The sequence below is a fragment of the Oryctolagus cuniculus genome, chromosome 18 (assembly GCF_964237555.1).
Source record: "Oryctolagus cuniculus chromosome 18, mOryCun1.1, whole genome shotgun sequence".
Classification (NCBI taxonomy): domain Eukaryota; kingdom Metazoa; phylum Chordata; class Mammalia; order Lagomorpha; family Leporidae; genus Oryctolagus; species Oryctolagus cuniculus.
Window position 1 is genome coordinate 55,534,653 of NC_091449.1, and position 26,587 is coordinate 55,561,239.

The following is a 26,587-nucleotide window of genomic DNA, read 5'->3' on the forward strand; positions in this document are numbered from 1 at the left end:
TATTGTTTTAAACAATACTAAAAAATTTTAAAGAACTGACATTTTTCATCCTTTATCTCGTCCCACTCCTCCACCACTCACTTCCAGAATATTCTATAACATGCATATTTTCAGAGGTGAGCCCATGTTTCAAAGTTTTGAATGCAGAAACATCTTCTAGGAACATTTTCTACCTTAAACTATTTTCCATTCTAAGAAAACTGAGTTGCTAAATCCTATTTTTACCATAGATATCTTATTCTTAATTGTATGTATATGAGTGTTTAATAGTCTATCACCTTTGACCTCATCATAGGCCTCATATATTATCTTTAGGTTCAGAGAGTTAGAAGTTAATGAAACAGCCGGCGCCGCGGCTCACTAGGCTAATCCTCCGCCTTGCGGCACTGGCACACCGGGTTCTAGTCCCGGTCGGGGTGCCGGATTCTGTCCCGGTTGCCCCTCTTCCAGGCCAGCTCTCTGCTGTGGCCAGGGAGTGCAGTGGAGGATGGCCCAAGTGCTTGGGCCCTGCACCCCATGGGAGACCAGGAGAAGTACCTGGCTCCTGCCATCGGATCAGCGTGGTGCGCCAGCCGCGGCGGCCATTGGAGGGTGAACCAACGGCAAAAGGAAGACCTTTCTCTGTCTCTCTCTCTCTCACTGTCCACTCTGCCTGTCAAAAAAAAAAAAAAAAAAAAAAAGTTAATGAAACAGTGGGTGTTTAGTTCATGGCTTACTCTAAGATGTTTTGCTTTCTAGAACAATCTTTCAATCTTAACTGTACTCTTTATACACTAACTTGATGTGAGAGATGGTTATAGTTGTGTTGTTTTTTTAGATAGGTTTGTGAAAACAGTTCTTAATTAAGAATTGAGGAGAAAATACAGTGTTCTCAGTCTAGCAGTTCCAGTGGAATGGTGATTCTAAAAGCTGAAGGCAGCTCAGGGAACAGTGTCATCAGCAGTGCTGGCTGCTAAGAAGTCTTTTCCAGCAATCACCTGATGTGTTAGACAGGGGAGCAGCACGTTCTTGAGAAGAAGGGAGAAGTAGGGACTAGTAATAGCCAAACAGTCCATCTAGACCGCTGCTGTAAGACTGCTTGGCTTATGATGCAGACCTTTTAAATGATCAGGTTGGAGAGAGGATACCTACTGAAGTTCTGTTGCAGCAGGCCATTGTCATGGGGTGGAGACATCATGTAGACTGGAGACAGATCTTTTGTGGTAAATGATGACCAACAACACACAGTTTTGATCATGTGAAGTTCCTTAAGGGATTTAGTCTATTTTTAAAAGATTAATTTATGTGAAAGAGCAATAGAGAAAGCAAGGGAGAGAACAAGTAGAGATCTTCCACCCCACATGGCTGTAACAGCAAGGTCTGGGCCAGGCCAAATCCAGGAGCTGGGAACTCCACCCTGGTTTCGCGTATGGGTGGCCCAAGTATTTGGGCCATCTGCCACTGCTGCTTTCTCAAGGGAAATGAATCGGAAATGGAGCAACTGGGACTCAAACTAACGCTCCAATATAGGATGCAATTGTAGAAGCAGCATCTTAACCTGCTATGTCACAGTGCTGGTCCCGAGGAATTTAGTTTTAAGGGAAATAAGAGCATAGGGAAAAATATCATGAATGATCTGACGTATTACTTCCTGGGGACTTTCTTGACTTTTCTGAGATTGGGCCATTATTTGACCTTAGAAACTTTCTTTAAAGAGAGGTGGTTTGTGTAATAGTGTGTGCTCATTCATTTTTCTCCATTGAGTTCAGAATTCAGTTTCTTTTACTTTTTTCCATAATTATTTTGGTAAATGTTTTTTCATTTTTATTTATTTGAGAGGAAGAGTGAGACTGAAAGGAGAGGGAGATACTGAGACATTGAGATTGGGATCTTCCGTCTACTGGTTATTTCCCTATATGCTCACAACATCAGGGGCTGAGCCATGCTGAAGTCAAAAGCCAAGAAATCCATCTGGGTCTCCCAGGGGGGTGGCAGGGACTCAGGACTTGAGTGATAATAGCATTAGAAGCCAAAGTGGGTGTGTAACCTGACCCCAGGCATTCATGGATACTGGTGTCTAAGCAGTGGTAGTGCCTACCTCCAGATTCTTTGTTACTATACTGTGTAGATTACGATTTTCAGATGGATCAGTAAATCTTTTCCAATGATTTTATAAAAGGAATAGTTAAAATCAACCATGGAGTGGCCATTGAGTCTAGCAGTTAAGACTCCCACATAAGGGTAGGTATTGTGCGCAGGTTATGCTGCTGCTTGGGACATCCACAACCCACGTTGGAGTGCCTGGCATCAAGACCCACCTTCACTTCCAGTTCAGTTTCCTTTAATGCACACCCTGGGAGGCAGCAGGTGATGACGCAGCTGCCATCCATGTGGGAGACCCAGATGGGGTTCCTGGTGGCTGATTTCAGCCTGGCCCAGCCTGGGCATTTGGGGAGTGAACCTGCAGGTGGAAGATGTCTGTTTCTCTGTCTTTCTGCCTTTCAAATAAATAAAAGTAATAAATAAACTTTGGGAGAAAAAAAAGATACCAGAATTCTGTGTTGGGTTTGATACTTAGCTCTGACTCCTCACTCTAGCTTTCTGCAAATGAGGACACTGGGAGACAGTGGTAATGGTTCAAGTGATTGGATTCCTGCCAACCACATGGGAGACCTGGATTGAGCTTTGGCCCCTGCCATTGTAAGCATTTGAAGAGTGAACCAGTGGATGCAAGTGCTCTCTTTGTTTCTAAACAACAACAACAACAACCAGTGCTTAACTTATTAAGTGGCACCAATATGATGGCCCTTGTGTTTATGACACACACACTTGGCGGCTGTTCGTTCAATCTGAAGTAGTCAGTGTTGAGGAAATGTGCTTGAAGTGATGAGAGACCAAGTTCCCACTTGTAGCAGGGCTTTAATCCCTTTTCTCTGAAGTTAGAATGAATAATAATCCTCATGGTTTTGAGCAGGTGTACTCAAATCCCCCAAGATCCACAAAATGCTACATCTACATCTACCTGTGTTATCCTACATTTGAACTGTGAGTCTCTTTTCATCCTTGTTTTTTTCCCTTCCCATGTGAGAATACTTGCTAACTTTTCCTTGCCCCCTTTTTTACAGACTTTAGAAATATAATTTTAAGTGCCAAAATTACCCTCAACTATCTCATCTCAATAATTATAAAAATATCTGTATTTAATTTTTTATTTATTTGAAAAGAGATAATTTTTAAAGAGATTTTCCATTCGCTGGTTTGCTCCCCAGATGGCCACAATGGCCAGGGCTAGGCCAGGACGAGGCCAAGCCAAAGCTAGGAGCCAGAAGCTTCTTTGGCTGCCACATGCGTGGCAGGAGCCGAAGCACCTGGGCCGTCTTCTGCTGTTTTGTCGGGCATGTTAGCAGGGAGCTAGATTGGAAGTGGAGCAGCTAGGACTCAAACCAGCGCTCATAGGGGATACCAGTATCTACCACTTGATTTATTCATAGGTATTTCAATTTCAGTTTCCCAGTAAGAAATATTAGTGCAACAGTGTTTTTTTTTTTGTTTTTTTTGTTTGTTTTTTTTTTTTTTTTAAGATTTTTATTTATTTGAAATGCAGTCATCTGGTGAATGAACCAACGGATGGAAGATTGATCTCTCTCTTTCTGTCTCTTATTCTCTGTGTAACTCTGACTTTCAAATAAACAAAATTTTAAAAAAGCAGAGTTAGAGGGAGAGACAGAGATCTTCCATCCACTGGCTCACTCCCCAAATGACTGCAAAAGCTGGGGTTGAGTGAGGACGAAGCCAAGAGCCCATTTCTGCTTCTGGGTCTCATGTGTTGATAGGGGCCCAAGGACTTGGCCCATCCTCCACTGTTTTCCCAGGAACATTAGTGGGGAGCTGCATCAGAAGTGGAGCAGCCAGGTCTTGAACTGGCGCCCATATGGAATGCCAGTGGGCATACCAGGCAATGGCTTAACTCACCATACCACAGTGCCAGCAGTGGAACTATATTTATTCTCTTTCATATTGTAGCTGATAGAGAGGAAAGATATAGGCTTCTTTACAAAAAATGGAGATTTTTCCCAGGTTTGTTCAGCTTCTTGCAGGGGTTAATTGAGCTGAAGTATAAATTGGGAATACATTTCTGTAATATCAGTTGACTTGTGCATACATCTCTACACCAGTCTGTGTTAAGACATAATAGGTTGTCTGTGGAAGAGAGGAAGAAATAGCAAATAAATAATGAAAACCCATTGTCAAACACATACATTAAAAGTATGTTCGGGGCTAGCGCTGTGGTTCCATATGGGTACCAGTTTGATTTCTGGCTGGTCCACTTGTGATCCAGCTCTCTGCTATGGCCTGGGAAAGCAGTAGAAGATGGCTCAAGTCCTTGGGCCCCGTACCTGCGTGGGAGACCCGGAAGAAGCTCCTGGCTCCTGGCTTTGAATCAGCGTAGCTCCAACTGTTGCGGTTATCTGGGGAGTGAACCAGCAGATTGAAGACCTCTCTCTGCCTCTGCCTCTCAAATAAACAAATAAACCTTAAAAAAAAAAAGAAAAGAAAAGAAAAGAAAAAAGTATGTTCTAGGTAAAGAAGCTCTACTGAGGAGAAAGTCATTAATTCTTTCTAGATTGGAGGAGGGGAGAATGGGGAAGGGAGAGGAGGACATGGAAGTTTCTGTAGATAGGGTGATACCTGAGTAGAGTTTTGAAGAATAACTCATGTAGACAAGATGGTGAAGGACATTGCAGACAAGTCACAGAAATGTGTAATCATTGGTGTGTTTGGGTGTTTGCAAATAGTTGGTTATGACTGAAGGATATGGGGAAAGAAACTGCAGAGGTTGGTTAGTGTGATTGTCCGTGGAAATTCCTTTTTTAAATTAAAACAGAAATGACCTGTCATTAACATAGAGTAGGGAAACATTGAATTTGAGAATCTTACCTTTTTTTTTTTTTAGATTTATTTATTTATTTGAAAGAGTTACACAGAGAGAGGAGAGGCAGAGAGAAAGGTCTTCCATCCGCTGGTTCACTCCCCAGATGGCCACAACGGCTGGAGCTGAGCTGATCAGGAGCCAGGAGCCAGGAGCTTCTTCTGGGTCTCCCATACAGGTGCAGGGGCCCAAGGACTTGGGACATTTTCTGCTGTTTTCCTAGGCCGTAGCAGAGAGCTGGATAGGAAGTGGAGCAGCTGTGTCTCGAACCAGTTCCCATATGGGATGCCAGCACTTCAGGGCAGGGCGTTAACCCACTGCACCACAGTGCCAACCCCAAGAAACTTGTTATATTGGCTGTTTTTACCTTGAGATAACTTGATGTCACAATGTGTGTATGAATTTCACATGCCAGAGTTGTTGAATGCAGTAGTAATTCTTTTGAAACATTAAAGCAATGGAGAGAATATTTGTGTTTTTGTATTGATACTGTCCTTATTTCAGATATGAGGCAGAGGGTTAGAATCCTTGAGAAACTTAATATTTGCATAAAGAGATACTCAGAAATTTTTGTCAGTTGTGACATTGTTTCCAGCATGAAAAATTGGAGACTAAATCCCATCAACAGGCTAGTGAGTAAGTTATATTGTATTCATAAAATGGAATATTATTCAAATGAATGAACTTTGTGTATTAGCATAGTTGCATTTCTGAGTATGTTGAACTAAATAAAATTGCAAGGTGAAACTTAAGTATGTTGAAGTTTAAGTTTTACATCAGGTAAAACAGTACTAAGTATATACTCTTACTGTCTTTGTAAGTCTAGTTTATAGTATATGGCAAACAAAATGCTTGGAATGGTAAGTACCAAATACAGTGGTGTGTTTATTTCTGGAGAAAGAAAGGAAGGAGATGCCAGATAGCCACAGCTGTGTATCTAGGAATGTTTTGGATACATGTGTGTTCCTTAGAGTAATGATAGCAGCTAAATGTGGCAAAATACTAAAATTTGTGCAAGTTGGATAGTTGGTACAAAGGTGGGTTTTTTTTTTTTGTTTGTTTTTTTAAGATTTATTTATTTGAAAGGCAGAGTTACAGAGAGGCAGAGGTAGAGAGAGAGAGAGGTCTTCCATCTGCTGGTTCACTCTCTAAATGGCCACAGTGGCCTAGCTCTGGTTAATCCTAAGCCAGGAGCCAGTGGCTTCTTCTGGGTTTCCCATGTCGGTGCAGGGACCCAAGGACTTGGCCATCTTCTGCTGCTTTCCCAGGCTACAGCAGAGAGCTGGATTGGAGGTGGAGCAGCTGGTGTCCATATGGGATGCTGGCCCTGAAGGCAGGGGCTTTACCTGTTGTGCCACAGTGCTGGCTCCTGTTTTGTTATCCTTGATGCTTTTCTGTAAAAGAGAGGGTCAGAGTAGTTGATAGATTGATGTGTGAGAATCTAGTAGTAAGTTATCTATGTTAGGAATGGGCAGGTGGAGGTTGATGTGGTACAGTGAGTTTAGCTGTGGTTTGCAGTGCTGGCATCCCATATCTAAGCACCGATTCAAGTCCTGGCTTCTCTGCTTCCGATCGAGGTACCCACTAATGTGCCTGGGAAGGCAAGAGAAGATTTTCCAAGTACTTGGGCCTCTGCCACCTGTGTGGGAGATCCAGATGGAGTTTTTGTTTTTTGTCTTTGGCCTAGCCCAGACCTGGCTGTTGTATACATTTGGGAAGTGAACCAACTGGTGGAAGGTCTCTTTATCTCACTCTCTGTCTCTCTCTCTCTCTGCCTTTCAAATAAATAAATAATTAAATAATTTAAAAAAATGGGCAAATGCTGAGGGATCCACAGCAGGAGGGGATACTTAAGTGAAATGTTAGTGAATATAAAGTAGGGAGGTGATGACAGAACTTGTCTAACTCAGTCAGACATTCTGGCTAATTTCTTTCTCATGGTATTTTTTTAGAGAAATATGAAACGCAATGGAAGCAGAAGTTGTTTGACTAGGAGAAGTAGGTTTGGTTCTCGAGAAAGAGACTGGCTGAGAGAAGATGTGAAGAGAGGCTGCGTTTACCTGTATGGCGCAGAGACCAGCACTGCCACTACAGCCACCGCCTCCTCTACTTCCTGCTCCTCCTCCTCCTCTGACTTACATCTTGTCCTTTGCACAGTGGAGACACCAGCGTCAGAAATATGTGCTGGAGAGGGAAGAGAAAGTCTATATATACAGCTTCATGGAGACCTGGTCAGGTGAGGTTTGAGTTTTAACACTCTAATTCTACTGTAACATAAATTGTTTGTGTTTCTGCTTAGAAGTTAGCATTGTAATCATGCTGGGAATGATGTCGATTGGGAATGATGAGGACTGAAAAAATGTTATCCTCTAAATGCTGAGTTTATGATTCTTGAATTTAAAAACTATCAGTAAAGAAAAATTAGAGGGTTTTTTTTAAAATTTGGAATGGGTCATAGGTGAGGTATCTAAATTTAAAATAAATGTTTTAACAGTTAATTTTTCTGAAAAGTAGAGAGAACTAAATAGAAATTTATAAAAGGTTAGAGATTGAGCAGTAAGCCCTGTCTTCTCCATTTCCTGACTTCTCAGATATTCTCAGATATTTCTATGGAGAAAGTTGTTATTACTAGATTTTTATAGAATCAAGGATATTTTATGCAATTATAAATGTATATATTTGCTAACACATGACTATGTGTTTCTACTTCTCTATATAAAAACTAACGGTGCTATATGCAACATATTGTTGATTTAATATCCCTTAGTGATCTTTGCCTATTAATAGCTATATAGTTATCATTTATTTAATGACTGCAATAGTATTCCATTTTATGAGTCTACCATAATTTTAGCCCACCTCCAATTAACGGACATTCAATTTGTTACTAATTTTTTACTACTACAAATGGTTCTGCACTGCATATCCTGTTTCTCGTGATAGCTGTCATATATAGGGATCTGTCTTTAGGTTAAACTCCTGGTAGTGGAGTTTACGAGAATTGTAATTTTGACAGATACGTCAAATTCCTTTTCATAGAAGTTATATCTCCATCAAAAATGATAAAAGTGTATCTGTTTCCCCTTCAAAATGTGTTAATACTATATTTTATATAGAAATAGACAGATTCTCATGCATAACACATACCTGCTTGTAAATAGAAATGATTGTTGAGAGTTTTTAAATTAGAGAATGATTTCAAGAAAATCTTTTTCCAGGCCTAGTGACTTGGATTTTTGCAAATCTAGTCGGAATTTTTTTTTTTAATTTTCATTTCTTTCGAAGAATGAAGCTGAACATGTTTTCACTGGCTTAAAACCATTCATGTCCTAAAACTTTTCTATACACATGTGAAGAAGAATGTTCTTGTAGTATTCTTAAACTGTACGTATGAACTCTTTGATTCAGTTATTTTTTTTAAAGAGCACTATGAGTTCTTTGAATTAGACATGATAATAGCTCTTTAAATGCCCCACCAATTTGTTTTTTCCTCTGCTTCCTGTTCCCAGTAATAAAAAATGTCTTGAAACAGAATTCAAAGCTGTAAGGTTGACAGTGAGAAAGGAAGCTCCCAGTTATACCTTGAAAGTGTGATAATAGTAACACCTTTAGCTGAGTTAAAAATTTGATGTCCTTTTTTTAAAGTGTAAATTGAGGTTTGCTGTGTGTTTTAGAATTTGGACTAATTCTTGAGAAAGTAGATTAGCATTTGAATGTTTTCCTTGTTCACCAGTTAACTACCTTTCCTAAATCCATTTGTAAAACAAAAGGATCAGACTGGGTGATCCTTAGGCTTTTCTAAATCTGAACACTGATTCTGATCTAATTTTATCAGGTGGGAAGTCTTGACCTAGATTGTAGCTGGTAGTGATTGATTGAGTTCACTTATTTAAGCATATGACTAATTCATTTATATACCAATGATTACTTCTACACATAATTTAGAAATATGGGGAAAACCCTGCTGGAACTGGTTTGCTAACACTAGTTGTATAATTAGTTAAGTATCCAAATGTGGTATAGTTTATTTACTATCTAAACTGTACTTAGAGAATGTGTCTTTAGTCCTGTAGCTTTGATAATTTATAATGAAATAATTCTTTGAAGATACAGTTGATTAGCAAATAATGAAAACACTGCTGAACTGTTTGAAGGAATATATTTTCATTGCCAGACAGGAGCTCAAGAACTCTTAATCCTGCTAAGACAGTGATGCTGATGCAGATGCTGACAGATTGCAGCCAGTGCTAAGCATTTCTTTGTGCCAGTCAGTCTGCTTTATGCATATTTTCTTAAAAATCCTCCCAATAACTTCAAGGGAAGTAGTGTAATTCCTTTGAATTGGTGAAAATTGAGACTTTAAGAGAACTCTGGTAACCCACGCAAGGTCAGGCAGATGCTGCCAGGCAGTTGGAAATACCTAAATCATTCAAGATAGATGATGGACTTCATTCTAAGTAACAGCTCTCTGGAAGAGAAGTAGGCACAGCAGTAACCCTTACTCAGTTTCATTGTTTTAGCTTATTTCAAGATCTTTCTTAGGTCTGTTACTCAGCTATTAATTGTTCAGTCTTAGATTATCTAATTAGAGGAGAGGGTACTTTTTCATCATGGCCCTTTATAAGATAATTGACAATCTATGGCATTATCTTTTTTAAAAGAACCTTATTTGCTGATTACTGATGTATAATATGTATTCATTGAAGAAATTATGAGAACTGAAAAAGTAGGAAGAGAAAACAGTATTCAGTTACACTTTTTTAAATGATGTATTTATTTATTTGAAAGGCAGAGTTAGAGAGAGGCAGAGGGAAAGCGGTCTTCCATCTGCTGGCTCATTCCCCAGATGGCCACAACTGCCGGAGCTGCACTGATCTGAAGCCAGGAGCCAGGAGCTTCCTCCAGGTCTCCCAAGCGGGTGCAGGGGCCCAAGGACTTGTGCCATCTTGTACTGCTTTCCCAGGCCATAGCAGAGAGCTGGATTGGAAGTGAAGCATCTGGAAATCAAATTGGCACCCACATGGGATGCCTGCACTGAGGTGGTGGGTTTACCCACTATACCACATCGCTGGGCCCCCAGTTACTTATTGGTGATGGAACAAATGCATAAGCCTTAGCCATTCTTGCTCACTGCCCAAAAGATAGATAAACAATGGAATTTATTCCTTGCCTTTGAATCTCAATTGGGTCTCATACCCCATTGCCTTCATACCCCACCCCTCCATGGCACCTGAAAGACCAGTTATTGGAATGCCTGAAAGACCAGTCCAGTTATTCACCTCTGCCTGCTGTCCCCTACCCCCACCCCCATCCGTAGCCCTCCTCCCATCTATTCCATCATGTGTCACCCACCTCTACGAATTTATTTTATCTGAATAAATTCATTCTGTCCCTAAATTCATACACTGCCTCCTCTCTATTCTGCGCCTTTTTTCCTAACACTCATGCTTTATGTAGATTACTTCATTTAATCATCATAACAGTCTTGTTAGATGAATTTTGTTCTCTTCATAGCTAAAGAAAACAAAATTAAGCATCTCACCTGAGAGTAGTCAGCTAGTAAGAGGTGGAACTGAAGTTTGAACCTGGGCATTCTGATACGAGATTCCATTCCCTTAACCTATAGTGGTGACATCCCCCCCGCCACATACTTCTTAATAATTACATAATTGAGCTCATAACCATATATTCAATTTTATATCCTGTCTATTTCACTTAATAGATCATTTTACTTTCATTGTATCATTAAAAATTCTTTAGACTCTAGTTTTAATAGACAAAGAATATATTGTTTTATGGATATATATACTATCTGTTGCTTACAAATAGAGAAATAAAATGCAATAATGGTTGAAAGGTTGGATTTTAGAATAAGAGTGTGTGGGTTCAAATCCAGCCTTTGATAGTTACTATGCCAGTTATATAGTGCTTTGTGCCTCAGTGATGGAGGATGATAATTTTTGTATTATTGAGTTGTTTGGAGGATTAAATTAATTATATAGGTTATGAAGATTTTATGTTATGAAGATTATATGTTATGGATTTTTTATTTTATTTTTATATTTTATATTATATTTTATATTAATTATATGTTATGAAGATCTTATGTTATGAAGATTATGTTATGGATTTTTTATTTTATTTTATTTTTATTTGGATGGCAGAGTTACAGAGAAAGAAAGAGGGAGAGAGAGAGGTCTTCCATCCACTGATTCACTCCTCAAATGGCTACAACAGCTGGGGCTTGCCAGGCTGAAGCCAACAGTCAGGAGCTTCTTCTGTTCTCCCACATTGGGTGCAGGGGCCCGAGAACTTGGGCTGTCCTCCACTGCTTTCCCAGAAACATTAGCAGGGAGCTGGATGGGAAGTGGAGAAGCCGTGATTCTACTGGCACCCAAGTGGGATGCCAGCTCTACAGATGGAGACTTAACCTGTTACGTCACAGCACTGATTCAGTGAATTGACGCTTGTAAAATAATGCTGCTTATACTGTCTACTTAGGGAGCTTGTTGAAATACAGATTCAGATTGAGAAGGGTAGGGCCCGAGATTGTGTGTTTCTGTTAAGTTCTGAAGTGATGTGCTGTAGTTCATAGCAAGGAAGTAAAATAGTTAGAAAGATGTATGATTTTTTTTTTAAGATTTATTTTATTTATTTGAAAGCTGGAGTTACAGAGAGAGGTAGAGACAGACAGAGAGAGAAATCTTGCATCTACTGGTTCATTCCCCAAATGGCTGTAATGGCCAGGGCTGGGCCAGGCCAAAACCAGGAAGTTCTTCCTGGTCTCGCACGTGGGTGCAAGGCCTCAAGGACTTGGGCCATCCTCCCTTGCTTTCCCAGGTGTATTAGCAGGCAGTTAGATCAGAAGTGGAGCAGCTGGGACTTGAACTGACACCCATATGGGATGCCAGCACTGCAGGCTGGGGTTTTAACCCCCCGTGCCACAGCACCGCCCCATGGCTTCTAATAAATGCTCAGTCAGCATTACCATTTGGTTTGTTTCAGTCATTCAGCTCCCAGAAGTAGTGTTGTGTGTTGACTCATCCAGTGCCATGAATCTTCACATTGCCAGTTTCCTTAGTGTAGGTCGTGGAAATGGGATTCCTGAGACTAAAATTACCCTGTTTTCTCTGAATCACTCCACTGCTTCTTTCCTTTTGTCCATTATGGACTTGTCACTTTAGTATAACTCAAAGATTATTAATATATAGAAATTTAACATGTGAAGGTACTAATGAAACTGAGTTACCCAACCCAACGTGCTCTACCTAGCTCAACACTCTGGCCCTCCCACTTCCATCTGGTAATAAATCTGGTAATAAGTGCAGAGACAGGATTCTTTGGTTTTCACAACTGCTGGGAAGAGTTACTGGTAGTTATGGGGGCAAAGACCAAAAGAGGCTTAATATCTTCATGTATGGGGCAAAACAAAGAGTTGTTTTCGCAAAACCAAGAATGTTCCAACTGGGTATCAATGAAACTGTTTCCCTTTGATTTATAATTGTGACAAAGGCCCAAAGAATTTAGGTAGAACCTGAAGCTGACTGGTGATAAGGTTTCTTTTTTTTTTTTTTTAAAGGTTTATTTTATTTATTTGAAAGGCAGAGTTACAGCAGAGGTGCAGAGGCAGAGAGGGAGGGAGAGAGGGAGGGAGGGAGGAAGGGAGGAAGGTCAGAAAGGTCTTCCATCTTCTGGTTCACTCCCAGATGGCCCCAAAGGCCAGCGAAGCCAGAAGTCAGGAGCTTCTTCTGTGTCTTCACGCAGATGCAGGGTCTTAAGGACTCGGCCCATCTTCCACAGCTTTCCCAGGCCATAGCAGAGAACCGGATCAGAAGTGGAGCAGCCGGGTCTCGAACTGGCACCCATATAGGATGCTGGCACTGTCATACTGCAGGTAGCAGGTTTACCTGCTGTGCCACAGCGCCAGCCCCATGATAGGGTTTCAACTGGGGCACAAGTGTCTTGCCTCCCTATCTACTTCTCCTTACAATATTTGCCCTCTCTTTTTCTCTTGAGGGATTTAAGTAATAAATGATTGATTGAGAAGCTCAGGGTAAGCATTGCCTTCATGTGTTAAAGGGTGTGGACCCTAACAAGACTGCCCTTCAGATTTTAGCTGTGCTTTGAGGGGCCCCTGTACTTGGACCAACTGCCTACAAATCTGGGATTTCCCATGACCCGCTGAGCTTCAGTAATTCACTGAAAAGTATTGTATTTACAATGAAAGTTTAGTATAAAAGGTACAAATCTAAACCAGTCAACTGAAATGACACATGTGGAGAGGACTAGAAGGGTCCTAAATGTAGAACTTCTGTGCCCTTCCTCTGTGGAAACAGAACCTGTCACCTGCCTGGCACATCGAACTGTTCAGTGACCAGGGAATCTCCACTGAATTTCAGTAGTGTTTTTATTGTGGTTTCTCTATGAAGACATGTCGACTGAATCATTGATGTTATTGAGCTCAATCTGTAGTCCTCTTTGCTCCCCCTACAGACCAGGTTGACTCAAAGCTCCCAGCACTCTAATTTTACATGGTTGATCTTTCTGGTGACCAGCCTCTGTCTGAGTCATCTCATCTTGGCATAAATGAAAGACGTGATCCAGCGGCCTCCAGTGTAACAAAGACTCTCCCATTTCTCAGGAAATTCTAAGGATTTAGACTCTTTCTCCCAGGACAAGTGCTAGTCATATTATTTGTTATAGACAGTGAAATATGGTAATTTAGAAACAAATTTTTAGGTTCCTTGGTACAAGTCATTTATGAAGTGCTTTGAGCTCTCTTCTTCAAAAATGGCATTTGTAAAATAATGTGGTTTACATAAGATACTAGGTTTTGTTTTTTCTTTTAAGATTGATTTATTTATTTGAAAGTTAGAGTTACACAGAGAGAGAGAGGCAGAGAGAGAGAGAGAGAGAGAGAGAGAGAGAGAGAGAGAAAGAGGTCTTCCATCTGATGGTTCACTCCCCAGATGACCGCAATGGCCAGAGCTGCGCTGGTCAGGAGCCAGGAGCTTCCTCTGGGTCTCCCACATGGGTGCAGGGGCCCAAGGACTTGGGCCATCTTCTACTGCTTTCCCAGGCCATAGAAGAGAGCTGGATCAGAAGTAGAGCAGCCAGGACTCGAACCAGCACCCATATGGATGCTGGCATTGCAGGAAGTGACTTTACACGCTACACTACAGTGCTGGCTCTAAAATACTAGGTTTTATAATGAAATATATACAGCTTCAAACTCTGATGTCATGTATTTATTGTGTAACTCTCTGAACCTCATTTTCAAAAGTCATAATTTTGTAATACCCTAAACAGTTTCAATAGAGTATCCAATATAAAGGACAACCAATGAACTATCCTTATTCTTGCTACATGTATTGTTACCTGCATTGTTGATTTTAGCATTTGAAGATTTTACCATTACAAGTGGGGAGAGATTGAATTTTAATTTGAGTTTTATGCAGAGAATGCTTCTGTATGTTGTTAGGGATTGTGATATTATGTACAAGGGTGTGTGCTTTTGTTTGCCTGGTAGGGGTGGGCATTTGGCCTAGTGGGATACCTGGGTTATATTCCTGCTCAGGCTCCTGACTGCAGTTTTTTGCTAATGTGAACCCTGGGAGGCAGTGGTGATGACTAAAATATTTGGATTATACCACCCACTAGGAGAATGTGTTCTCTCCTGGCCTCTGCCTGGCCTTTATGGGCATTTTGAATAGTGAACCAGCAGATGGCAGCTTTCTGTCTCTCAAAAGGTTTTTTTTTTTTTTTTTTTTTTTTTTTTAATAGAAGTTCATGGAGAGAAAGAGAGCACATTTTCTTTCTTTCTTTTTTATAGAAAGCCTTTGTTTGATAAATATAAATTTGTTAAGTACAACTTTTGGATTATAGTGGGTCTTCCCCCATACCTGCCCTCCTACCCCCAAACCATCCTACCTCCTACTCCCTCTCCCTTCCCATTCTTTTTTTTTTTTTTTTTTTTTTTTTTTTTTTTTGACAGGCAGAGTGGACAGTGAGAGAGAGAGACAGAGAGAGAAAGGTCTTCCTTAGCCGTTGGTTCACCCTCCAATGGCCGCCGCTGCAGCCGGCGCACCGCGCTGATCTGATGGCAGGAGCCAGGAGCCAGGTGCTTTTCCTGGTCTCCCATGGGGTGCAGGGCCCAAGCACCTGGGCCATCCTCCACTGCACTCCCTGGCCATAGCAGAGAGCTGGCCTGGAAGAGGGGCAACCGGGACAGAATCCGGCGCCCCGACCGGGACTAGAACCCGGTGTGCCGGCGCCGCAAGGCGGAGGATTAGCCTATTGAGCCACGGCGCCGGCTCTCCCTTCCCATTCTTCATTAAGATTCATTTTCAGTTATCTTTATATACAGAAGATCAACTCTATACTAAGTAAAGATTTCAACAGTTTGCACCCACACAAAGTATAAAGTACTGTTTGAAGACTAGTTTTACCGTTAATTTTCATAGTACAACACATTAAGGACAGATGTCCTGGGGCCAGTGCAGTGGGTTAACGACCTGGCCTGAAGCGCCAGCATCCTACATGGGCACTGGTTCAAGACCCGGCTGCTCCACTTCTACTGCCTGGGAAAGCAGTAGAAGATGGCCCAAGTCCTTGGGTCCCTGCACCTATGTGGGAGACCCTGAAGAATCTCCTGTCTCCTGCCTTCGGATCGGCACAGCTCTGGCCATTGTGGCCAACTGGGGAGTGAAACATCAGAAGGAAGACCTCTTTCTCTCTCTCTCTGCCTCTCTTCTCTCTGTGTAACTCTGACTTTCAAATTAATAAATAAAAAAAATCTAAAAAAATTTTTTTTTAAAAAGGACAGATGTCCTACATGGGGAGCAAGTGCACAGTGACTCCTGTTGTTGATTTAACAATTGACACTCTTTATTTATGACATCAGTGATCACCCGAGGCTCTTGTCATGAGCTGCCAAGGCTATGGAAGCCTCTTGATCCACAAACTCCAACATTATTTAGACAGGGCCATAATCAACGTGGAGGTTCTCTCCTCCTTTCAGAGAAAGGTACCTCCTTCTTTGATGGCTCCTTCTTTCTATCAGAATCTCACTCACAGAGATCTTTCATTTAGGTCATTTTTTGCCACAGTGTCTTGGCTTTCTATGCCTGAAATGATCGCATGGGCTTTTTAGCCAGATCTGAATGTCTTAAGGGCTGATTCTTTTTTTTTTTTTTTAAAGATTTATTTATTTATTTGAAAGCCAGGGTTACACAGAGAGGAGAGGCAGAGAGAAAGAGAGAGAGAGAGGTTTTCCATCCGATGGTTCACTCCCCAATTGGCCACAACAGCCAGAGCTGCGCTGATCTGAAGCCGGGATCCAGGAGCTTCTTCCCTGTCTCTCTCGTGGGTGCAGGGAAGGGCTGATTCTGAGGCCAGAGTGCTATTTAGGGCATTTGTGATTCTATGAGTCTGCTGTGTGGCCTGCTTCCCATGTTGGATTGTTCTCTCCTTTTTAATTCTTTCTATTATTATTAGCAGACACTTGATCTTATTTATGTGATCCCTTTGACACTTAATCCTATCTTTCTGATCAGTTATGAACTTAAACTGAACACTTTAGTAAGATGGCATTGATACCTGCCAACTTAATGGGATTTGCAGTCCCATGGCAAGTTTTTAGCTTTACCCTTAGGGAAAACGTGTGCCAACCTGTACAACTCCTCCCTCTCTTATTCCCACTTTTGTTTTTAACAGGGGTCAATTTTCAGTTGGATTTAAACACCTAAGAATAATTAAGTAGAACAAGAAAATACTAAAAAGAATAAAATAGTAAGCTGTTCCTTGACAGGACAAGAGCTGATCAAGTCATTGCTTCTCATAGTAGAGAAAGAGCACATTTTGGATCAAGAGATCTTTCCCCCAAGATACTGTGGGTTTTTTTTTTTTTTAAGATTTATTTATTTATTTGGAAGTCAGAGTTACACACAGAGAAGGAGAGGCAGAGAGTGAGAGAGAGAGAGAAAGGTCTTCCATCCACTGGTTCACTCCTCAATTGGCCTCAACGTCTGGAGGTGAGCTGATCCAAAGCCAGGAGCCAGAAGCTTCTTTCGGGTCTCCCATGTGAGTGCAGGGGCCCAAGCACTTGGTCCATCTTCCACTGCTCTCCCAGGCTGTAGCAGAGAGCTGAATCGGAACTGGAGCAGCCGGGACTTGAACCAGCGTCCATATGAGATGCTGGCACTGCAGGCAACGGCTTTACCCGCTACCTCACAGCGCCGGCCTGCTGATATTAGTTTTACTCTCTCCCTAAAGCAGTGATAGGAGTAGTTCAAGCGTTGAATAGAATTTTTTGTTGTCTGTGTTACTCTCTCCTTATCCTATTTTGCAGTATATAATTTCCCTTTCTTTGATTTGGGAGAGATTTAGCAAATAGCTAATTACCCAGCCTGTTAAACTTTTGGAACTTTGAAACACAAAATTGAGCTGTAAGCATATTACAGCATTTCCCTCCCCCTTATTCTCCACTCCTAAGCAGATGAGTTTAATGAGTAAATGGAATTAGTCCCACATCTTACTTTTTTTTTTACTTCTTGAAATATTACTTGTTTACTCATTTATCTTAAATTAATGAGAACAGATGTCGAGCTTCTCTTAATATTTGTTTTCTCCACTATGGGAAATACTTTCTTTAGATGAAAATATATGAAGAGGATTTCCAAAATCCACAGAGTCTTTTTAAGCCACGAAACTTGATCATGTAGAATATATCAGAATTAGGATGTCTCTATCTTTCTCAGTTTTTTGGAGAGAAATAGAAAAATAGAGTGAAATGTAGCAGAAAGTATAATTATATCTTGGTCTTGAAAATGTAATTATTATATAGAATTTTGGTATTTAAGTACACTGAGCTCTGTGTCCTAAATAAATAGTAATATTCAAGTAAATTCTGTAGTAGGAAAGTGTTTTAGATATGTCAGACTGTTGTGTTCTGAAAGGCCCTTGAAATCATCTGGTGCAATCTGATCTTAAAGCAGTCTCTTCTAAACTATGTGCAATATAACAGGGGTGGCCATTTGATGTAGTGGTTAAGATTCCCACATCCTGTATTGGGGTGTCTTGGTTTGATACATGATGCAGACCTGTGAGGCAGCAGGTGACGGCACATATATTTAGGTTCCTGTTATCCATGTCGGAGACCTGAATTGGTTTACTGGTTCCTGGCTTTGGTCTTGGCACAGCCCCAGTTGTTGTAGATATTTGGGAAGTAAACCAGCAGATGAGAGTTTGTTCTCTTTGTTTGTCTGTCTCGGTCTTTCAGATTAAAAAAATAAAAAATTATGTCTGTCACAGATGATTCTCTCATTCTTCGAGCAATTTTGAGAGACGTTTTGTTATTGGGCATCTCTAATTAAGATTTTCCTCATATTTAGTTCAGATCTATCTGTAAGACTTCTCATTGTTCCTGGTCTTATTCTTTGGAGGGATATAAAGTCTAACCCTCCTTGACATTTGAAGATTTATACACTTTATACTCTTAGTCTCCTTGTCTTCAAGTTAGTCCTCCTTTTGTCATTCTTTTTTATTACCTGGCTTAATTGACCTCTCTAGGATGCAATTTATCAGAAGTGCTTTCTCAGGAGAATTTTACCTTAGTGGTAGGAGAATGTCTAACATTATCATAGACCTTTGTGAATTTTTATTTTCTTTGCCTCGGTGTGGGGAGCAACTGAGACTAGACTAAGTTACTGGAATTAAGACTTATTCTATGCATCTGCTCTCCCACAATATGGCGCTGGGGAGGAGTAAACTTCTACGCAGCTGCCTCTCGCCAATTTGATGAGCTGCAGGAGCTGATCCTGCTCCTGATTGGAGGAGAGCAGCGTACTCGGCGTGTGGGTAGCAGAGTTGGGATTGGTGAAAGAGGACTATAAAGGAGGAGAGAGACAACATGCACCAGGAACATCTATCTGAAGGAACACCTGAGCAGCCCCCCGAGAGAGCCGGCTGGCGGTGTGCCGCTTCTCCGCGGAAGTGGGGAAAGTGGCAGGGTGAGTCGCCCCTCCACGGAGGTGGAAGGGTCAGCAGCCAACCCGGGAAGGACCAGCAGCAAACCCGGAAGGGCCGAGCAGACAAAAGAACAGCGCAGGGTCCTATGTCGTTCTTCCGCAAAGAGGGGGAGCGACACCTCGGTATGAATTGGTGTCTTCATTCTACATTTATTATTTTCCTCTCCATCAGATTTAATCTTTACAGATTCTGGTCTTTCTCCATGTAGTAGTTAATTCTGAGTTTATCTGTTAGTTTCTGGAAGGTGGAAGACTAAACTGAGAAGTCAGGAGGGACAAGGTAGTTGTTACTTTTGTCTTTCTCGTACTTCAGTATGATTTCTGTTCATTAACTATCATTTTGGTAGTTGTTTATATTCAGCTTTATAGTATTCTCATTTCATATTTTTTATTAATTCTTATTACCAGCAGCATTTTCTTTTTTAAAATTTTTGCTTATTTGAAGGAGAGACAGAGAGGGAGCTCCCATTTGCTGGTTCACTCTCCAAATTCCTACAACAGCCAGGACGAAGCTGGGAGCTCGACTCAATCTGGGTCTCCCAGTTGGTGGCAGGGATCCAAGTAATTGAGCCATCACTTGTAGCCTTCCATGGTGTGCGTTAGCAGGAAGCTGGAATGGGATACAGAGGCAGAACTTGAGGCTAAGCATTCCAATATGAGATGTGGCATCTTAACTGCTGTGCCCATCACCCACCCTGCCAGCAGCATTTTTTGATTCTTCAGCCACAAAAAAAGATATCTTTTAATGTTTTTTTTTTTAATATTTATTTATTTAAAAGGAAAAGTTAGAGGATGAGAGAGGAAGAGAGAGATACAGAGAGATCTTCCCTCACTGTTTCACTTCCTAAATGGCTGTAATGGCCAGGGCTGGGCCAGACCAAAGCCAGGAGCCAGGAGCTTCTTCTGGATCCTCCACGTGGATACAGAGTTTCAAGCACTTGGGCTATCTTCTGCTGCTTTCCCAGGCCCATTGGCAGGGAGTGGTTTGGAAGTGGAGCAGCCAGGACTCGAGCCAGCACCCATATGGGATGCTGGCGATGCAGGTGGTGGCTTTACCCACTATGCCACAATGCTGGCCCACATCCTTCATATCTTTTTGCCATAATGGGAAGTGTATCTTTATTCCAATCAATACAGTTCTTCTGTTTTCTAAGCAGTCTTTTTTTTTTTTTTTTTTTTAATCTTCATTTTATTTGAAAAGTAAGAGACAAAGACAGATCTTTCATCCATTGGTTCATTCCCCAAATGCTGGCAACAACCAGGACTGGGCCAGGCTGAACCTAGGAGCACAGAAGTTCCATGTGGGTGGCGGGGGCTCAAGAACTTGAACCATTACCTACTGCCTCCTCATGCATATTAGCAGAAAATAGGATTTGAAGCCGAGTAGCGGGGACTCAAAACAGGTACTCTGGTATGGGATATAAGTGTCCCAAGAGGCAGCTTAACCTGCTGCTCCACAATGCCTGCTCCCCAGAATTCTTTTTTGTTTTTAAAGTGTATTTACTTATTTCATTATTTATTTAATATGCAGAGAAATAGAGAACTCCCATTTGCTGGTTCACTCCCAGATGCCTGCATTGGCCCCAGTTGCATCCTAAGCAAGGAGCTGGGGACTCATTCCAGATCTTCCATGTGGATGGCAGACACCCAAGTAATTCAGCCATCATCACTGTCTCTCAGGGTGCCCAATAGCAGGAAGCTGACTGAGCCAGGTATCAAACTTAGGTATCTAACCTAGTTTATCTAATGTGAGATGAGGGTATCTTAACTACAAGGCCAAATCTCTGACCCCAGAATCCTTCTAAAAATTTTTAAGACATGCATGTAGGCTTTCCAGTATTTGCTTTTTAGTTGTTGTTTCAGGTGGGATAAATGTCCTATTTTTAATCAAATTAGAATATTCTATATTTTTAGATTGTCATATTATTGAATACTTAACTATGAGATATTTTGCTAAGCACTTAGCATTCTTTTTTTAGCACTTTCCATTTTATAACATGTCGTAAATAAGTAGGTACAACCATATGAGTTAGATGCTATTGTTATTACTGTTATATTGATGAGGAATTTTTTATAGAAAGCTTTTATTTAATAAATATAAATTTCATAAATACAACTTTTGTTTTATAGTGGTTCTTCCCCCGACACCTGCTCTCCCACCCCCAAGCCATCCCACCTCCTTACTCCCTCTCCCTTCCCATTCTTCATTAAGATTCATTTTCAGTTATCTTTATATACAGAAGATCAACTCTATACTAAGTAAAAATTTCAACAGTTTACACCCACAGACACACAAAGTATAAAGTACTGTTTGAAGACTAGTTTTTACCGTTAATTTTCATGGTACAACACATTAAGGACAGATGTCCTACATGGGGAGCAAGTGCACAGTGACTCCTGTTGTTGATTTAACAATTGATACTCTTATTCATGACATCAGTGATCACCCGAGGCTCTTGTCATGAGCTGCCAAGGCTATGGAAGCCTCTTGATCCACAGACTCTGACATTATTTAGACAAGGCCATAATCAACGTGGAGGTTCTCTCCTCCTTTCAGAGAAAGGTACCTCCTTCTTTAATGGCCCCTTCTTTCCATCGAATCTCACAGAGATCTTTCATTTAGGTCATTTTTTGCCACAGTGTCTTGGCTTTCTATGCCTGAATGCTCAATGAGGAATTTAAGACAAAGTTAATTAACTTGTACAGGGATATATTGACAAATGGGGAAACTGAGACTCACATCTATGCAGTCTGACTTGTGGAATCCATATTCTTAGTCACGGTATTTATAACTTTACTTTTTGATGGAAACATTGTAAAAAAGCTGTCTTGCCATTATGATTAGTGTAGCCCATTCTATCAAAATACATATTGATCATTTTTGTTTTTTATTAGTATTTTACCTGTGTCTGATTTAGAATATTTTGTCAGCAGAGTCCATGAATGATTATTAGACATCCTGATTGTACCTTGGCTTTTTTTGCTTAAGATTTATTTCATTTATTTTGGAAGACAGAGTTAGAGAGAGAGGAGGAGACAGAGAGAAAAAGGTCTTCCATATGCTGGTTCACTTCCCAGATGGCTGCAGCAGCATGGGTTGGGCCAGGCCAAGCCAGGAGCCAGAAGCTTCTTCCAGGTATCCCATGTGGGTGCGGGGACCCAAGCACTTGGGCCATCCTCTGCTGCTTTCCCAGGCACATTAGAAGGGAGCTGGATAGGAAATGGAGCAACTGGGATTTCAGCTGGTGCCCATAAGGGACCCTGGCACTGCACGTGACAACTTAACCTGCAAGCCAACCCATGGTGCCAGCCCCTTAACTTGGCTTTTAATCAAGAGCAGGCAATAGAATGATTTCTTGGGGGGAATTACTGAGTTCATTACTAGTTCTTATCTATGAAACCAGTGAAAATATATATTGTTTGGGATGTGGTAGGCAACCCCAAAGCCTATACTTATAAATGTATAGTTTATATGAAATTACTTATGGCCAGTATAATGCTTTATATCTCATAATTTTAAGTTTGCAGCTGAGGTTCTCGAAGGACCTTGTAGGGGTCTGTGAGATTCTTTAAAGATGTGCATGAGGTCCAAACTGGTTTTTTTTTTTTTTTTTTTTTTTTTTTTTTTTTTTGACAGGCAGAATGGACCGTAAGAGAACGAGACAGAGAGAAAGGTCTTCCTTTGACGTTGGTTTACCCTCCAATGCCTGCTGCGGCCAGTGCGCTGCGGCCAGCGCACCGCGCCGATCCGATGGCAGGAGCCAGGTACTTCTGGTCTCCCATAGGGTGCAGGGCCCAAGGACTTGGGCCATCCTCCACTGCACTCCCTGGCCACAGCAGAGAGCTGGCCTGGAAGAGGGGCAACCGGGACAGAATCCGGCACCCCGACCGGGACTAGAACCCGGTGTGCCGGCGCCGCAAGGCGGAGGATTAGCCTAGTGAGCCGCGGCGCCGGCTTTAAACTGTTTTTTAATAATAGAACTTTATTTATTTATTTGAAAGTCAGAGTTACACAGAGGAGAGGCAGAGGTCTTCTATCTGCTGGTTCACTCCCCAGTTGGCCACAACAGCTAGAGCTGTGCTGATCCGAAGCCAGGAGGTTCTTATAGATCCTCCCACATGGGTGCAGGGGCCCAAGGCCTTGGGTCATCCTCAGCTGCTTTCCCAGGCCATAGCAGAGAGCTGGATCTGAAGTGGGGCAGCTGGGACTTGAACCGGTGACCATATGGGATGCTGGCACCTCAGGTGGCGACTTTATCCTCTACGCAACAGTGCTGGCCCCCAAGCTTTCCTTTTCAGTTGCAGTCTCTCATCGGTGTTCACTGGTGCCGTCTAGAGGCTCTATGAAACATCACAATAGATTAGTTACAGAAGCAGATCTGAGATCCAGCCATTTTCCATTAAACAAGCTGTTAAATTTATAAAAATATAAAACAGTGGTGTTCTTCTCACTACATTTGTTTTACTTTTGAAAGAATTTTTTGAAAGTATATATGTTGGCCAGCGCCGCGGCTCACTAGGCTAATCCTCCACCTGTGGCACTGGCACCCTGGGTTCTAGTCTCAGTTGGGGCGCCGGATTCTGTCCTGGTTGCCCCTCTTCCAGGCCAGCTCTCTGCTGTGACCCAGGAGTGCAGTGGAGGATGGCCCAAGTGCTTGGGCCCTGCACCCACTTGGGAGACCAGGAAAAGCACCTGGCTCCTGGCTTCGGATCAGTGCGGTACACCGGCCGCAGCAGCCATTGGGGGGTGAACCAACAGCAAAGGAAGACCTTTCTCTCTGTCTCTCTCTCTCTCACTGTCCACTCTGCCTGTCAAAAAAAATAAAATAAAAGAAAGTATATATGTTAATGTACAGTGAGCTTATTATTTTAGAGTGAATAAATATCTGGAAGTTCCAAAATTTAATTTCTAATTCAGTAAATAGCAACATATGGGACACATGAGCAAATGCTCTTTGGGGGTCTTAGAAAGTATAGGAAAGTCCTGAGACTAAAACTTTGAAATCCACTGTTTAGATTCATTTTATTATGTGATATTAAGGAAAATCTTTTTTTATTTTTTAAAGATGTATTTATTTTACTTGAAAGTCACAGAGAAAGAGAGGCAGAGAGATAGAGAGAGGTCTTCCATCTTCTGGTTCACTCCCCAGTTGGCCACAATGACTGGAGCTGTGCTGATCGGAAGCAGGAGCCAGGAGCTTCTTCTGGGTCTCCCATGTGGGTGCAGGGGCTTAAGGGCTTGGGCCATCTCCTACTGCTTTCCCAGGCCATAGCAGAGAGCAAGATAGGAAGTGGAGCAGCCAGGACTCGAACTGTGCCCATATGAGATGCTGGCACTGCAGGCGGTGGCTTTACCCGCTTCCCTGCAGTGTTGGCCCCTTAAGGAAAATGTTGATGAAGAAATAAAAATCAAACACACTGTAAGGTTAAACAATTAAATGAAGCATTTTTATTACTTACCAAATGTTTTTCTCTTGAATCGTGTGAGCAGGAGACTGGAGCCTACTGAACGACCTCTTCAGATTGTTTATGATTACTTGTCCAGGCTGGGATTCGACGATCCTGTGCGCATACAAGAGGAGGCTACTAATCCTGATCTTGGCTGTATGATTCGATTTTATGGTGGTAAGAATTTTCAGTGGCTTTGGAATATATTAACTACTTGTAAGTGGGTCATTTGTGCCTCTCTCTTCCTTCAGCTTTTAAAGGTATTTTATCAAAAGATATTTTTAGGCCAATTAAGTAATGTAGTTGAAAGTAACCAAAGAATGGTAAAAATAAGAGAATAAGAGATCAGGGGTAAGGGTGAAAGGGAGACTTAAATGTGTTAGCCAAAAGTATGTTCCCTTTTTGTTTTTACTTTTTGTTAAAGGTTTGTTTATTTATTTGAAAGGCAAATTGACAGAGAGTTAGGGAGAAAGAAAGAGGTCTTCCATCTGCTGGTTCACTCCTCAAATGCCTACATCACCCAAGGCTGGGCAAGCCGAGGCTAGGAGCCAGAAACACCACCCAGATCCCTTATATGGCAAGAACCCAAGAGCTCAGGCCATTGTTTCTGCCTCACAGGTGTATTAGCCGGAAACTGGACTTAAACCAGCTATTTGATACAGGATGCAAATGTCTCAGGTGGTGGTTTAACCCCCTGTACCGCAATGCCCACCCCACTCTTTTCATCCTTGTGTTTTGCTGACTTGCTATTTTATTTTATTTTATTTATTTTGAAAGAGAGGAGAGACAGAAATCTCCCATCTGGGCCGGCACCGTGGCTCAATAGGCTAATCCTCTGCCTGCGGTGCCGGCACCCGGAGTTCTAGTCCCAGTTGGGGTGCCGGATTCTGTCCCGGTTGCCCCTCTTCCAGTCCAGCTCTCTGCTGTGGCCCGGGAGTGCAGTGGAGGATGGCCCAAGTGCTTGGGCCCTGCACCCGCATGGGAGACCAGGAGAAGTACCTGGCTCCTGGCTTCAGATCAGCGTGGTGCACAGGCTGCAGCGCGCCGCAGCAGACATTGGGGGGTGAACCAACGGCAAAGGAAGACCTTTCTTTTTTTCTTTTTTTTTTTTTTTCTTTTTCTTTTTTTTTTTTTTTTTGGACAGGCAGAGTGGACAGTGAGAGACAGAGACAGAGAGAAAGGTCTTCCTTTTGCCGTTGGTTCACCCTCCAATGGCCGCCGCGGCCGGCGCGCTGCTGCCGGCGCACCGCGCTGATCCGATGGCAGGAGCCAGGAGCCAGGTGCTTTTCCTGGTCTCCCATGGGGTGCAGGGCCCAAGCACCTGGGCCATCCTCCACTGCACTCCCTGGCCACAGCAGAGAGCTGGCCTGGAAGAGGGGCAACCGGGACAGAATCCGGCGCCCTGACCGGGACTAGAACCTGGTGTGCTGGCGCCGCTAGGCAGAGGATTAGCCTAGTGAGCCGCGGCGCCGGCCAGGAAGACCTTTCTGTCTCTGTCTCTCTCTCTCTGTCTACTCTGTCTGTCAAAAAAAAAAAAAAAAAAAAAAGAAAGAAATCTTCCATCTGGTTCATTCCCCAAATGGCTGCAGTGGTCAGCTCTGGTCCAGGCCGAAGCCAAGAGCCAGGAGCTTCATCTGGGTCTCTGGCAGGGACCCAAGCACGTGGGCTATTTACTGTGGCTTTTCCTAGGCCATTAGCAGGGAGCTGGGTCAGAAGTGGAGCAGCTGGGACAGAAATCGGCACCAATATAGGCTGCCAGCATTATAGGCGATAGCTTTATCTGCTGCATCACAGTGTTCCCTGACTTGCTATTTTATACATTTGCCAGAATCATGATTGCATCATGCTTTCGTATCAATTGTTTTTCAAGTTCCTGGTAAAGTGTTTGAACTACTGGATGTTTCAGAACTGTTGAAAAGTAGATAGTCATCATATATGACTTGATATGTTGTGCCTACATTTCTCAAATTTGCATACAAATTTAGTGAGCTTTATGCCTAGGAATTTTGACTTTTATTTTTTGTATCTATTTTATTTATTTGAAAGGCAGAATTATGGAGAGAGAAGGAGAGATAGAGAAAGAGATATCTTCCGTTCATTGGTTCGTTCCCCAGGGCTGAGCCAGGCTGAAGCCAGGAACCAAGAGTTTCATCTACGTCTTCCACCTGGGTGCAGGGCCCAAGGACTTTGGCCATCTTCTGTT

General features: G+C 42.2%; 1 protein-coding gene across 5 annotated transcripts in view; it reads left to right on the top strand.

Moving 5' to 3' along the window:
* Positions 1 to 26,587, top strand: part of PHLPP2 (PH domain and leucine rich repeat protein phosphatase 2) — a 92,032-nt gene that overhangs the window by 2,944 nt on the left and 62,501 nt on the right. For 4 of the 5 annotated variants that reach the window (XM_070062685.1, XM_008257569.4, XM_051846986.2 and 1 more), the window contains exons 2-3: positions 6,862 to 7,145; positions 24,428 to 24,561. In XM_070062685.1, the coding sequence (XP_069918786.1) occupies positions 6,868 to 7,145; positions 24,428 to 24,561 (412 nt within the window). In that variant the 5' untranslated portion in view covers positions 6,862 to 6,867. Of the gene's footprint in view, positions 1 to 5,098; positions 5,546 to 6,861; positions 7,146 to 24,427; positions 24,562 to 26,587 lie in introns of those variants that run through there. The other variant, XM_051846987.2, reaches the window with a different exon arrangement.